Raw genomic sequence first — 15,325 nt, forward strand, 5'->3', positions numbered from 1 at the left:
CTTGTTCCCACAGATTAATATCTTGTTCCCACAGATTATTATGTCGTTCCCTCAAAATACTATTCCCTTCACTCGAAATACTATCCCGTTCCCTCGAAATGATTAACCTGTACGAACGCAATAATTAATCCGTTCGAACGCAATCTGGGTCATTTCACGGCCACAGAGGGGATCACAAAAATTCACATTTAATAGGAAATGTGAACGGCCTTGCAAAAAAAATTTTTTGAGCATTAAACCCTGCAGCGTGAACGTAGCCTATGATCGGCCTTCAGCCTTATTGTTTTGCGCTCCTTAACAGCCTTTCAGGAGGAATTTATGGATCTTTGCGTCAAAGGCCGTGTTCTCGTGCGTGGATTTTCTCCGGGGACTTCGGCTTCCTCCCACCGTCCAGGAGTGGCCGGAATAGGCTCGGGTGACCCCAAAAGGGACAAAACGGGTTTAGAAGATCAATAAAATAATCTGTGGTTCATGCGTGAAAAGTCTGTTGGACATATGTGGAACGGTCGTGGAAAGCCACAAATTTGTTTACGCATCTTGCAAAAATCATGCACGATTGCGTAAGATTTGGATACAAACTACGTAAAAACTGCGTAAAAAAGTCAAACTGCTGAAAACCGAATTCATGCATCGACGGACATCTGAACACATGGACGACATCACGCGTGCATCATGGAAGGCCGACAACATGTCCGTAGTGACTGTTCTGGATCAGGTTCTGCTTTTGTTACAAACACAAATAGTTTGTGGGTCTTTGGATAAAAAGATCCACCAAGAGATGTCTTTAGTTTCCGTCTCGGGTGCAGGACGTTCCTCCCGCACGGAAGCGTCTTTACAGTTTGATCCCTCAGAGGAACAAAAAATCCTCTGCCAGCAGGAAGGAAGAACCCGTCCAGCCGGTCCTGACCGGAGGAAAAACCTGCAAACTTTTAACAGGATTAAACTGTTGCTGATCCACGAGGAAACAGAAACCTTCCATCAGAGCCGAGGGTCTTCATCCGTTTGGGTTCGCTGTTCGATTCCGGTCTCTTCATTAATGATGGGCTGAAAGAGAAAGCTTCTGTGTAACCAGATCTCCAGCCTCGTCTGAGCTTTCCTGATTTGCAAACCTGGACGGACACTGAAACAAATAAAAGTTATTATAAAAACTAAGAGATATATATAAACCATATATAACTAAAATAATTAGAAAATTTAAAAAAATGGTTTTAGTAGATTTTCTATGAAAAAAAGGAACTAAAGATACAGAAGACAAGAGAAAAACATCAGAAAAGGGAGAAAACTGACAGAGATTTTGACAAAATAAATCTGGATACTGATAAACAACATCTATCCGTTTTACTGATCAATAGATTCAAATGTAAAACCTTTATTTAAAAGCAGTAAAACGTACAGAAGGAGATGAGGACCTTAAAGGAACAGTCAGAACATCATTGTGGACCAGGCGCTTTCACGCCAGCGCGGCCGATTTCAAACCTCAGTGAGAAATTCTGGAGCCCGCCCGCCTTCCTTCTGCGTGTCTGTCAGCTGCTGGGGGCCCCACCCACAGTGGACGGTGATACACCCCCCCTCGGGGACCTCACACACACCGGGGAGGGAGGACGCTCCTCTTCAGTGTGCTTTCAAACAGAAGTCCTGAACTGCAGGCGGATTAGCTTCAGGATGGGGTTTGTCCAGATCGCTGGCAGGACGGCCCGCAGACTTTCACGCTACTTCGACCGTTTCTCCAAAGTACTGCGGCGCTCCGGACGCCTGGAGGTCCGGTGGCTGTGCAGGAGCGGCGGTGAGTCCCTGGCTCAGCGGCCCATGTTCTGGTTCTGACTTTTATTTTTTCTCGTTGTCATGACTACAAACCTCTGTATAAAGTTAAGGTTAGATGGGCACGCTTGGCAGGGAACGTCTTTGGTTACAGTTTGAATCCGGCGGTTCAGATGAATTTCACAGCGTCTCAGTGAGGACAGCTGTGCAAACATGCGCTCTGCTGCCTTCATACTTTTTGTGGCTACATTTATTGTAGAGGGCTTATGTCCCAATTCTGTGATAAAATACCTGAGTTCATGTCATAGCAACTGTGAAGCAGCATGGCGAGGGTTCAACGCCGCCTTTGCACACTTTAAACCTCTATCAACACGTTTTCTTTTGGGATTTGTGTGAAAAGAAGTCCAGACTTGGAAAAAAAAAGCTGCACCTGCATAGAGCGTCTCCCCATCTGCTGTGGAAGAGTGACTCACCCCTCTGCTGTGGTAGACGGTCTCACCCCTCTGCTGTGGTAGAGCGTCTCACTACCTGCTGTGGTAGAGCGTCTCCCCCCACTGCTGTGGAAGAACATCTCACCCTTCTGCTATAGTGGAGCGTCTCACCTATCTGCTGTGGTGGAGCGTCTCACCCATCTTCTGTGGAACAACATCTCCCCCCTCTGCTGTGGTAGAACGTCTCACCCCTCTGCTGGGGTAGAACATCTGACTACCTGCTGTGGTAGAGCGTCTCACCCCTCTGCTGGGGTAGAACGTCTCACTACCTGCTGTGGTAGAGTGTCTCCCCCTCTGCTGTGGTAGACGGTCTCACCCCTCTGCTGTGGTAGAGCGTCTCACTACCTGCTGTGGTAGAGCGTCTCCCCCCACTGCTGTGGAAGGACATCTCACCCTTCTGCTATAGTGGAGCGTCTCACCTATCTGCTGTGGTGGAGCGTCTCACCCATCTGCTGTGGAACAACATCTCCCCCCACTGTTGTGGTAGAGTGTCTCCCCCTCTGCTGTGGTAGAACGTCTCACCGCTCTGCTGTGGTAGAACGTCTCACTACCTGCTGTGGTAGAACGTCTCACCCCTCTGCTGGGGTGGAGCCTCTCACCCCTCTGCTGGGGTAGAACGTCTCACTACCTGCTGTGGTAGAACGTCTCACCCCTCTGCTGTGATGGAACGTCTCACTACCTGCTGTGGTGGAGCGTCTCACCCCTCTGCGATGGTGGAGCCTCTCACCCCTCTGCTGGGGTAGAACGTCTCACTACCTGCTGTGGTGGAGCGTCTCCCCATCTGCTGTGGTAGAACGTCTCACCCCTCTGCTGTGATGGAACGTCTCACTACCTGCTGGGGTAGAACGTCTCACTACCTGCTGTGGTGGAGCGTGAAATAATTCTGAATCCTTTTAGCATTTAATTAGAGAACAAATCCATTCATTGCAGTAAAATACAGAAAGTAACTCAATTTGAAACTATATGTTTAGAATAGTATAGATTAAAAAAATAAGCCAAAGTCCTTAATAATTTTTATCGAGTTCTGTGGTGTATTCTGCGGTAAATCAAACCATTGAAGGCAAGGAAGAAGAGATCAAACCCTCGTATTTTCCTGCTATTAGTGGTTAGTATTTTGAATTTTCTCACTCACAGCCAGCTCAGCTTCATTTTGTGAATTCCAGCCTTCTGTTTGTGCTCTGAAGGCTGTTTTTCTGCAGCGGAGCTCTAAGAATCGCTGGGCAGCGTTTGAATCCGTCTCTGTAAACACAGACTTCATTATAGACTCGGTGCGAGAAGAGACAGAAAAAAGTCCAAAGCGTTTGGAATACTCCGTGTCGTAGTCCTCTCTGGATTCGTTGATGCTAAAGGAATTATTTAGTAGATCAATAACTGTAGGATTTTCATGAAATAATCATATTTTCTGTCGAACATCATGTAGATCCTGAGAAGTTATTTCCATTTCTATAAAACTTTGTTTTTCTTAAAGCAAATGAAATTCAGCTTAATATAAATGTCATTTATTTCATATTTGTTAAATATTCATGGGAATACAAAGTTAAAACATATTTGGAATGGCATTAGGTATCAAATGGGTTCATAAAACTTTTCCAGTGCGATCCAGCCTTTTATTAAAAGCGTAGCCTTCTCACCAGGCTTAGATTTTGGGATATTTAACAAATGGGATGATATGGGTTTAAAACTTGCCTGTAACTTTTTCAAAAAAGGTGTTTTTCTGTCTTTTGGACAAATTCAAGATAGATTCAGAATATCACAACAAGAGTTTTTAGGTTTCCTACAGGTGAGACACTTTATTCAGACCTCTGCTTCCCAGGTGACCAATCAATCCCACACCCAGTAGAAAAACTTTCTTCTGAAATTTAATGAAAATACCACCTCCAAGAAGAAATTCCTTTCTCTCTGTTATCCACAATTAATGGCATCGAACCCTCTTACAAGTGAGAAATCTAAGTATCATTGGAAGACAGATTTGGGGATCGAACTTGATGTTGAAACTTGGTCAAACGCTTTTGTTTCTGCACAAAAAACATTTACATGCAGCAAACTCAGGGAGAACCAATATTGAATTTACACAGGACTCAATGCTGTAGGATCTTACTGCCACTGTGTTTGGCAGTCAGATTTTGGCAAAATGTTGCTACGGAGCTCAGCTCAATTTTCCATAGATCTTTTGCCCTGGACCCCGTTTTGTTTCTTTTAGGGCTGTCAGGGAGGTTGCCTGTGTTACCTGGACAGATAAGGCTGCTCCAAAAACCTTTACTCCTGGCTAGGAGATGCATACTACTACAATGGATACAAATGAAACCTCCATCCGTCACACAGTGGTACAGAGAGACTTAAGGTTTTTCCAATGGACCGCCTCAGTGATCTGCTAAAGGGTCTCCGACATTTTCAACTAGACGTGGCGTTGGCCAGCCTTGTTGAATTGGCTTTCACGTGGCGTAGAACTTTTGCTTCATTTTTGTGGTAAAAGGTCATGATTGTTTTTTTTGTTTTGTTTTTCCCAAATGGTAAACGTAAGAAAATACATTTGATTTAAACGTCCTGCCTTTTTGTTTGTCTGATTCTTTTTTTTTCTCCCCAGAATGATTGCAGATGTCTTGTTTTTTTATTCTCAGATGCTACTTTACGAGTCAATTTGATTCCTCGAGAATTATTTGATATACTTGTAACCCTTGTGCTATCCTAGGCACTTTAACATTGGGAGTTGGGTCATCTAGACCCACTAGACAGTGCTCTGAACCTTTTTTCTTCAATGATTTGTGATCTTCACTGGTGTCCATGGATTACATGAAATCTTTCCACCTTTATCCATCTTTGTCATGGTAGGAATAACACGTCAATGTAAGGGGGGGGGGGTCATCTAAGATAGCACAAGGGTTAAAGGAGGCTCACATTTTGTATTTCTAAGTATTTAGTAACTGTTTTAAGAAAACGTCCCAACATGTTATTGCAACCTAAATAATGTGCACCTTTTACTATTAGATATCTGCTGTGCTGGTTGTGTTCTTTTCTTGAAAAGTTTATAAACTATAATTTAAAAAAAAAAAAAAAGTTAAAACGTTTTCAGATCAGATCAGAAAAGTGTTTTTACGCCTGAAATGACCTCGTGAGTCACAGACGGAGTCCGATGGCGAGGACTGAGCATTGAGACTGTGAGAATGCTGCCCTGCAGGTAAAGTTACTGTTTGCTCCACATTCGTTTGATTCATGGATAAAAACAGCTCAGAAGGGAGGAAGGTTGGATTTCACTGTCATTTCCGGCCTGTAGCTGATAAATCGACACCGAATTCCTCAATTGTGAGTTTGATCGTTTGAGTTTTTCTGAGTTTTCCTTTATTGACATTCCTTCACTTTTTTTCAGTTAAATCTGTTTGTGTAGTTAAAAAAAAACAAAAAAAAACTACATTTTGCATTAATGCATACGTACTAGAGATGTAAAAGATACAATGGGTTTGGAAAAACCAATCTAGTAATGAGAGTAACTGCAGCATCAGAACCAGATTATGTTGATAAAAAGGTATCAACATAATCTTGGTCGGACTTCGTTCGATTCTCCTCCTGTTGTGTCTTTACTGTCTGTCTTTTTATGTCCATGTGATGCAAACACAGACGTCCAATCACAAGCTCACTTCTACCAAGTCAGGTCAATTAAGGGTTAGGGGTTAACCTAAACATGAAAACCCTTTTTTTTCAAAGCGCTTAGATAAATTAAAGAGCCAAATTGTGCTTTTCTTAAGGCTTTTAGAGTTAACTAAGAGGCTTATATGATGATATATTACCTTTGGCACATCAAATGAATTAAATGCAATAGTTGTTTTCACAGCTCATTTTCCAACTCGGAAGAAAGATAACTAGATCTCTGAGGCTCCGCCTTTCGCTCCCATTCCGCCCATTTCATGACATCATCCTAGACCTGGCCTCTGCAGTGTTTCTACGTTTCCCCCACGAAACGACATCCAAACTTAAACAAAGATGGACGAGAATGTAAAAAGAAAGCGATTAGCCGATCATCACTAGCTCCACTGAGAAAGTGGGTGTGTCTTAGCCTGAGGGTGGGGCTGGCAGCGCAGACTTTTCCTGGAAGGGGCTGTTCCTCACTTTGTGATGTCACAATGTGAGAACCCGCTCGTTTTCATGGGTTGGGAGGGGCTGGTGCTCAGATTTTAGGTTTTTAGAGGAATACTCAGAAATGTGTGATCAAAACCTCGCTTTGGAGGATTTCTTTGTGATGAAGTAACATTAAATGAATTTTAAATGAATTAAAATGGAATAACTTAAGGTCACACTTTCTTTAACCACAAAGAACAAAACTGTCTAAAAGACCCAAACGACTGGTTTGAATCTTTGAAGCTGTTATGTCCTAATAGACATTTGTAGTTGGTTGCTTGAATAATAAGTTCCACGGGATTTTTATTTATAGTTTTAAATGTCAAATAAAAATAATACATATTAAATTAAAATAAAGAAATAAATTAAAATAAAGAAATAGTATTCATTAAAATAAATAAAAAATGTTTCAATTGTATCTATTTAGGTAGAACAGTTTGACTATCACTTTATCGTATCAACACAAAGTTCTTTTAGTTGTGGATAATGTATGGAGGTCAAAACATGTGAGAGGAAAGGATACACGACCCAAATATGATCCAGCTGCACAGAATCAGCTGAGTAACAGCCTCCTGGTTACACAAACTGTCCTGATCTATTGCTTCAGCTCATTAAATGGCACTGGAGAAGAAATAAAATCTGAAATTCTTCAAAAGTGCAATAGGAAAAGTGGTCTGAGTCGGATGAGGATCAGCTTGATAAACCGGTTTGTAAATTTGAGTTATAATGTTTTAAACTTGAAGAAATACTGCAAACGTACAAATAAGCGGCCTTACAAATACTTCACAATACATTTACCAGACGCACGACAATGGTACAGTCCATTGGTGGCTGTTCAAACCCCAAAGGAACTGCAAGACACCCCTGCACTCCTCTCTGTGACCCTCAGCAGACCCGGACAACCCACAAACCTGCAGAACCCATACGGGTCATGTGACTAAGGCTTAATCATGACTAATTCCTCACGAGTAAAAGCTAAAATGTTGTGAGCGTTAAAAGAGTTTCTACAGCTTTCATTCGCTGAAGGGCTGAATGAACGGACAGGAAGTCGGTCAGCGTGACCCCCCTCCAGTAATAACAAGCTGCATAAGTGATCACAAAGGAGACGGTTGGTGTGGACGGCTGAGTCAGCAGTCTGTCCGTCCTCCCTCCTCCTGCCTGTGCGTCCATCACCGAGGCCTCCATTTGACTGGTAAATCAGCCACTCAGCACTCGAGCGGCTCAGGCAGACGTTAGACGAGGCGACGGGCGGCATCCTACGAGCGAGGGTCCCGCGCGAGGAGGCACCCAACGCCAACAAAGATGGGAAATGGGAGCAGCCATGTGCAAACTGTCGAAGAAAGTCGGTCAGCACGTGAGGAAGAAGTCCACAGGGACGGGTGAGAGCCGGTCGCCAGAGAAAGCTTTTTGTCTGCAATGTTATAAAAATGGAAGTTCTGGTGTGGTGGCGGTCGAGATCGTCTTGTGTCTGTGCAGTTTGAATGACAGGGATCAAGTTCACGTCAATTAAACCCGAATAGAGATGGTTTTTTGAAACGTAAACAATTTGTACAGAAAATGGCCATAAATTCAAGCTCAAAGTGAATTTTTCCTATAAAAGTCAAACAAAATTAATCTAAAACAGCATATAATGAAAACTATGTGTTCATCTGTTTTGGCCAAACTCCTCCCAAGAGTATTTTTCCTATAAAAATCTAAATGTAGTTGTTTAAATCGCATGAAGCAGCTCAACTGAAGCCTTTTCAGTTTTGTTTTTCCTGCCTAAACATTTCCAGATCATGCTTGTGCTTTTATGTCTCTTTCAATTTTCACATCTACCGTAGGTTCACCTTTTTAAAGCAGTTGTTATAAATTCAGCTTTAAATATCCACTAAAATGGCTTTTAACACTCAGTAGTTGGTGGCATTTTATTTGCTTTAAGTCATTTTATTGCATTTATTTCATGTATTTTTTGCTCTAATTTTCTTTTGTCTATTTTACTGTAAATATGTGGAATTGTTTTTAATCCATCCTAAATAAAACGCATCATAATCGTTGGTTTAATCGTGTTTATTATTTACTTTTCTTGCCCAGTTTTGGCTTTTTGAATCCTCTTTGTTGATTTTGACGTTAAATAAAAAAGATTTCATTGCAGTTTTAAGTCAAATTTTGCATTTGCATGATGGTGGTTTTCTTTTGCAGCGTGGGAGCTCCGGTTTTGCATAAACGTTACAGAAAGATTCATTGCATTGTTTGCATTTCTGTAAGACTACAATCGCAGGATGAAACTTTTCTTTCTGCTTTGCCACACTCGGTCTTTTTTCATGAACTCATTCCAGTCATTTCTCTGCAGGCTGCAGGTATGCATGTCACGCTGCCTGTCGGAACAAAGTGTCGCTCGACTGTCATCCCGTCAGCCAGGACCGGCTCAACAACAACAACAACACCCCCGCGCCGCTCCATGTGAGTGCACCTCCTGCTTGTTTTGTCTTTCCACTCTAAACAAAAAAATAAAAATCATTTTATTTGTTTAGTGTAGAAAACATCCGTTCAAAGATTAAATGTGTTAAATTTATGTTTAAAGTCACACTTCAATCATCTATTGATCTATTTTCAAAGCATTCCCAGTGAATCTTTCATTATGATGATGCCATTTTTAATTAAAATAAAAAATACTTGTCGGTTTCTAGCACATACGCTGAAAGCACTCCCACTAGCTTACAGCCCCTCACACCCCAACTTAACTTTACCGGTGAAACCAAAATGGTGAGCAACATCAGAGCTGTCCAGTAGTACAGTTTAAATCCAGATTCCAGCTCAGACGCAGAAAACAAAGACGTACATGAATCTATTTGTCTACAAGTGGATGCATCAGAATAGAGCAGAGCAGAGAGCTTTTGCCCCCCCCCAGCATATTTTCTATGTCACAAAAACGATTTATTTCAAAAGGCATTAAAGAAATACTTTGAATTTTCTTTATATGTATCCTCCATCATGAGAAAAATGAACATGTTAGAAACACAAATTTTATTCGGAATGGGCCTTTAAAGATTAAGTATGTTAATTTTATATAAAATAGGTTGTTACTTGAGTCAAAAGATCATTTGAAGTATTTTTCCTGCAGTACCGAAACAGACCACATGGTTGTGCTGCAGGCAAACATTTCAGCAGCTTTGGTTTCTCTTTTATCAGCTGTTTTTCAAAGCAGTTCAGTCCTTAAAAACATGAGCAGGAGTCAGGATTTCCTTCATAGCTGTCAAAATTATGACCAAAATAAACTTTTTCAAAGGCAGATAAACATAAATATAAACAAACTGAAGTAAATATGAGCTGAAACAACATCTCTGTACAAACTACCTCCTATTTTACTGCTCCTATAGATTTTTAAAATTATTTTCCTGATGTGGATTTGCTTGGAAACGAGCTGCAAAGCAGGTTTTGGTGTTAACATGTTGTGGTATTTTATGTGTCGTGAGCATACACACCCATTGTGCGTCCCTCACTAAGAATGTTTGATTCCTGGAGGACAGCCGTCTGCTTCAGGTTAGTGTTTTTGCTTAGATACACATAAAACAGTGGAGTTCCTGTGGGAATTCGCTGCTTCAACGGCGTGTTTGCATGTTCAGTCGTTTCCCTGGTAGGAAGCTCTTACAGGATGTGTCACAGTAGAAAAAAAAAACATTATTCTGCAAAAACTGACCTTGATGAGGAAAAACATCTCCCTTCTTCTGGCCTGAATCTGCTGATCGTGCTGTTTGGTTCTCTACACAGAGATGTTTGTGTTGTTTCCTGTGTCATCATCACCTGCAGCCATTCTATAAAAACTCAAAGGCGCTGCTGAAGCCTAATGAGAACAAAACCTCAGTTGTTCCCGGTAGAAATTTAGCAGGAAAGTCACATTTTGGTTCCATATCCGTCATTCGTGTGTGTTTAAAAAAGCAAAAGAAGGGTTAATTTCTGTAAAACTTCTAAAGCGTTTTGCCTGATAGCTAAAGAAACATTAGAAGCCTAAAATATTTTTTGCTTAAAGGTCCACAGAGCAAAAAAGTTGTAGAAAGTAGAACTCTAATTTGAGTAAATTAAGTAAGTTTTGCTGGGGGTTTGTTTTTAACGCATTTATTTAAATGCGTTAAAAAAAATATCAAACATAAAATATAAATACAAACATAAAATAGCAACCATTTTATTTTTTGGTCACCTGGGGGGTATTGAACAAATCAATGTCATTTTTAGAAGAATCGGCAAAAGTAAACTTTTAAATTTCCATATATGTTCATATTGTGTTGTTCAGCTTAAGCCAACAATTCATGTATTGAATTTTCAAAATATTCCAGTAAAACTTGTCTTGCGATCTTGCACTGGATAATTTTGAACTTTCATGGATTTAATCTGAGTGCTCCTGTGCAGCAGTGGACACTCTGAAGCAGCAAAGTGAAGAGGCGGAGCTAATGTGCTCATCTCTGTGGCTCTTGGCTGCACTTGCCTCGCAGATGCTGAAGTAGTTTTCGTAGCTTCATTACTGCTTGTCCATTCTAAGCTTGTTTTTTTTTTGTTAGCCAAGTTTTAAAGTCAAATTTGAGCAATTATAGGATAACCCACAACAATACAGAGTATTACCTGTCCTGGCCGTCCTCCTGGTTGAATGATAGAAGCAAAATCCACTAAAAAAAAAGAAGATTCGTATGTAAATGCTCTTCATCAGATTTAAGTCTTCATTGTTGCAGCAACCAACCTGTGAGGGGATTTGTCGGTTTATTTATATTTTTGGGGGTATGAATGTGTCTCTATCTTTTTAGCGTTTTTATAAAAATGTGATGAGCTTGTCAGTTTTAATCGAATCTAAAAATAGGTTGCAGCCGTCTTTTCATATCCAGCTGGCGGCTGAAAAGCTCCAGTCGGCACGTTGTGGTTTCGGTTCCCCCGTCTCTGATGTGGCTGTTTTTATGCAGCAGCAGCAGCAGGATGAGGTCGGCACATTTTAAACCACCCCAGAAGATGTTCACTCTCTAAGAGTGCTGACTAATGCTGAGCACGTCATTTTATAGTGCGTGGAGGGTCGGTGTGTGGCTAACAGGAGTCCACACATACCAAAACATACCTGTAGGGGTTTTTACCGCAGCCGTGGACACTTACAGCTGATCTGACAGGCGGCCATGTTTTTAAATGAATCAAACCTTCAATTTCTACAGCTTCATGTGTTTCCCCCGAACTATTGTTTTTTAACTTCTAAGCAGTTCTAAAGATTGTTTGTGTTTAAAGGAGATGGGAGGAAGACTGACGGACACATCAGTCTTGATATGTTTGTGTTACACATGTTCATTTCAAAAACTTTGTTGCAATCCTCTTGCCATCCAACTTGTTAGATAAATCTCAAACTTAAATAACCAGAGATTAGATTACGGACAAAAACACTGTAAACATCACAGAGAGTCCAAACAAATGCAATTCAAAGTCTGACGTCGGTAATCAAACCTGGTTAGAAACAGACCTCTGACTATTAATACACTAACATAATCAGAGTAATTTGATTAGTCGCCTGAATCTGTTCCACATGGAAGTGGGATGTGAGAGAGGCTCCAGAAAGTTTGGGTTCAAACTGGTGATCAAAAGCTTCAGAAGGGGGCTGCTCATTGTCCTGACACCACTCCTCATATGCTGCTCTGACAACAGAGGCCGTCAATGACAGACACAAGAAAGGACGGCCTGAGCTCTGCTTCCTGTCTGCTGGGAAAGACAAACACAGCCCCACCAGAGGAAGCAAACACAGCACAGGGACGGGGCAAAACGGGGAGTCCTGACGGGCAGGAATCTGCACGTGTTCTCTCTTTGGCGCTAATGGAAGCCCGTTAACACCAACGGGTTGATCGTCCTTGATCTAAGCCGGGAGCGATTAAAGTCTTTACAGGAGAAGCAGCAGAACTTACTGTAAAGACCGGTGATGGCACAACATTAAGCCTATTGTTTACTGATAAGCTATTAAAAATGTGACATGCGTGGCTTTAGATTGGTTTACTCGTCGTGTCACACAGTCACTACGTACATTTTCCACATTTGAAATTTCGGTCTTTAGGTGATATAGATTAGTCTCTCTTACGTTCGTCGTTGCACGCAGATGTCTGTCGAGAGCTGTTCAAAATTTTTGGTCGGTTGAGAATTACGCAGTTTACGCGTATTTTGCGTAGTTTATACGCAATTGCTACATAGGGAGCCGGTTTAGCTCGTGCTGGTTTGCGGCACCTTCCGTCCGTGAAACCAGGGTTCGACTCCGGGCTGCTCCCTGTTCCCTTCTCTACTTCTGTGCCGGTCCCAAGCCCGGTTGCTTTGAGAAGGTTGCGTCAGGAACGGCATCCGGCGTAAAACATTGCCAAGTTTACCATGCGACTTGTTCGCTGTGGCGACCCCTGATGGGAAAAGCCAAAAGAGAAAGAAGTAGAACATACTTACTACATAAATGTTATGCAATTGGGTGCGAGTTTTGCACAAATTTGTGACTTTCTACGACCGTTCCACATATGTGTAACGCGCGTACATGGCACACCTATCACGTAACTTACGCACAAATTTTGGACCAGATTTGGCTTTTTGTTGTTTTACGTGTTCTTTGTGTGGTTTATTTGTACTTCTTCTGTGGTTTTTACGTGGTACATTCGTGATACATTGTGAACATTTCACGTAAAGACCACAACTTTTCTCACTTTTCCCATGAATACTCAAGTTACGACCAATTTTCATCCCAGCAATGTGTGCAAAATGCACATAGTAGCTGGGTGACACGGCCTTAAGCTCGTACATTACATGATTTGGTGCGGTACCTCCAACAGAGTGACAGTAGAATCTTACGCCACTTTATGGCCCTTTTCTCTGTGTTCCCGTCATCTGCGAAGGCCAGATAATGACAGTGAAGCCTGTTTAGGACTCCAGTGTTCAGCTACGATGGCTCAGCAATGGATTGTTTTTTGGCTCCTTAATGGCATAAATGGAACAAAATTAGAAAGTATGAGTCCTCAAACAACTAGTGATTTTAATCACCACAGAAACCTTTGATTTTAGTGATAGAAAAAAAAACCAGAAAATAAATGTGAAGTGGATTCATTTAAACTAGGACTTTTATTTTGAAAAAAAAAGTTCCTTTTTGTTAGTTCTGACATCTGGAACTATTTATATTTTACTCAGGAAACATCTAAAATGAAATAAGTAACATGATTCCTTAGTGTAAATATTATTTTTGGTGCTTTGGTAACAAGGAAACTTTGTTTTGGAGAACCTGAAGAGTCTACGTGAGATAAGGAGTTGATACATCCAAAGGGAGTCAGAGCGGGGGATGCGGGTGCGATTGCGATGGAGGAGACTATCTTAAAGATTAGTTGAGACATCTACAAGAAATCTGTGACTGTAGTGAGAGAAAACTTGCTGTGCTTTTATTTTAAAGAATTTAACATGATTAAACTTTCCTTTGGAAAGGCCGGTGTCAGTTTGTTACAAATAGTCTTCATTAGAAAACACGATTTTCTATTTGAGTTCTTGCTCAATGATTCACACATCTGGTTTGATGCTGTTTGTTTGCTTTATGCCAAGTTAACATTGCTGTTAGTTAGTTTTCATAGCCTAGCAGAGACTAAGCTAACTAAGGGTGTATTCAGACTGGACACATTTGGTCCGCTAAAAGTGAACCACAGTTTGTTTCCCCCAATAATCCGGAACAAATTTTCAGTCTGAATACACCCAAGCGGACCCTAAATGTTTCCTTTTTTATGATAATATATTACTTTTGGCACACTAAAGAACAAATTTTAAAATAAAATATGAGTTACTTTCACAGCTAATTCTCCTACCTGGAAGTACTCCATCTCTGAGGCTCCGCCTTTCTCTCCTGGTGGGTGCTGCCCATTTCATTGACGCAAATCTAGAGCCGGCTTCTGCAGGGTTTCTGTGTTTCGCCCAAGAAAACCAACAACATCCAAACTTTTGCAAATATGTATATGCGTGTTGTGCATATAAAAGGAAAATGTTTAGCCGATCATCGCTAGCTCCATGGAGAAAGGGCGGTCGCAATGTGAGAACCCACTCATTTTCATGGATTGGGAGGGGCTGGTTCTTAGAGTGCAAGTTTTTAGAGGAATACTCGTAAATGTGTGAACGCATCAAAATACCGCTTTGGGGTTATTTTTTGAGGAATACACTTAGAAGCTCAAACAGTTCATTTTGCATGTTACTGGCCCTTTAAATGTTACTTTGGTTTGTGACAAGGGCTAACCTTAATTTTTTTGATAGCTGTCGATGTTGACATTAACATTGACTTAGATCAGCACAAACTAATTTTACCGTAAAGCTAGCCCACCCGAAGCTAAGCTAACTAAATGTTTAATTTGATTTTTAATTTATTGTGTTTTTTGCTCCAGGCTAACATTTTTTGAATTGGCAATCCAAAGTTGTCTTAGCATAAACTTACCACAGTATAGACTAAGATATTAGCATTAATTGATGAACCAAACTGATACTTAAACACAGGTGAGGCTCCGTCAAAGTCTTCATATCTTTGCTCTTTTCAGTCTAATCTCTATCAAACATCTGTATTCATGCTGCCATTCCTGTGAACAAACATCAGCACAGTCTTCTTATTCTTTTCCTCTTTCTTCTCCTGATCTTCTTTTTCCTCTGGAGCTCTTATCAACCACCTATTGTTTTCAGAAAAAGATAAGACCTGCCTAACGCTGATGAACAAACGCTGGAGGAACTATCCTCCTTTATAAAAAAAAAAACGTTGGATAAAACATGTTTAGAAAGAAAATAAATTTAGAAAGGAATTATATGCAGTTCAGACCAATTATACATTTATAAGTAAGTTGTGCAGTTGTATTTAATCAAGAATAAACTCCAACCTTTCTTCGTCAAACCAGCATGTTGTCTCAGGAGGAGAAAGATATCCCTTTATAGATTAAAGATTATAAATCTTTAACTATAATAGAAAATAATGAGGCCATAAAAGT

At 40.9% G+C, this 15,325-nt stretch overlaps 1 protein-coding gene across 2 annotated transcripts in view; it reads left to right on the forward strand.

The window, feature by feature from the left end:
- Positions 1-15,325, forward strand: part of rassf3 (Ras association domain family member 3) — a 58,536-nt gene that overhangs the window by 2,272 nt on the left and 40,939 nt on the right. The window contains exons 1-2 of one of the 2 annotated variants that reach the window (XM_078941829.1): positions 7,568-7,738; positions 8,692-8,801. In XM_078941829.1, coding sequence (XP_078797955.1) covers positions 7,669-7,738; positions 8,692-8,801 — 180 coding nt within the window. In that variant the 5' untranslated portion in view covers positions 7,568-7,668. Of the gene's footprint in view, positions 1-7,567; positions 7,739-8,691; positions 8,802-15,325 lie in introns of those variants that run through there. The other variant, XM_023952372.2, reaches the window with a different exon arrangement.

This window comes from Oryzias latipes, chromosome 23 (genome assembly GCF_053564925.1).
Source record: "Oryzias latipes strain Hd-rR chromosome 23, Olatipes_Hd-rR_3.1".
Taxonomy (NCBI): Eukaryota; Metazoa; Chordata; class Actinopteri; order Beloniformes; family Adrianichthyidae; genus Oryzias; species Oryzias latipes.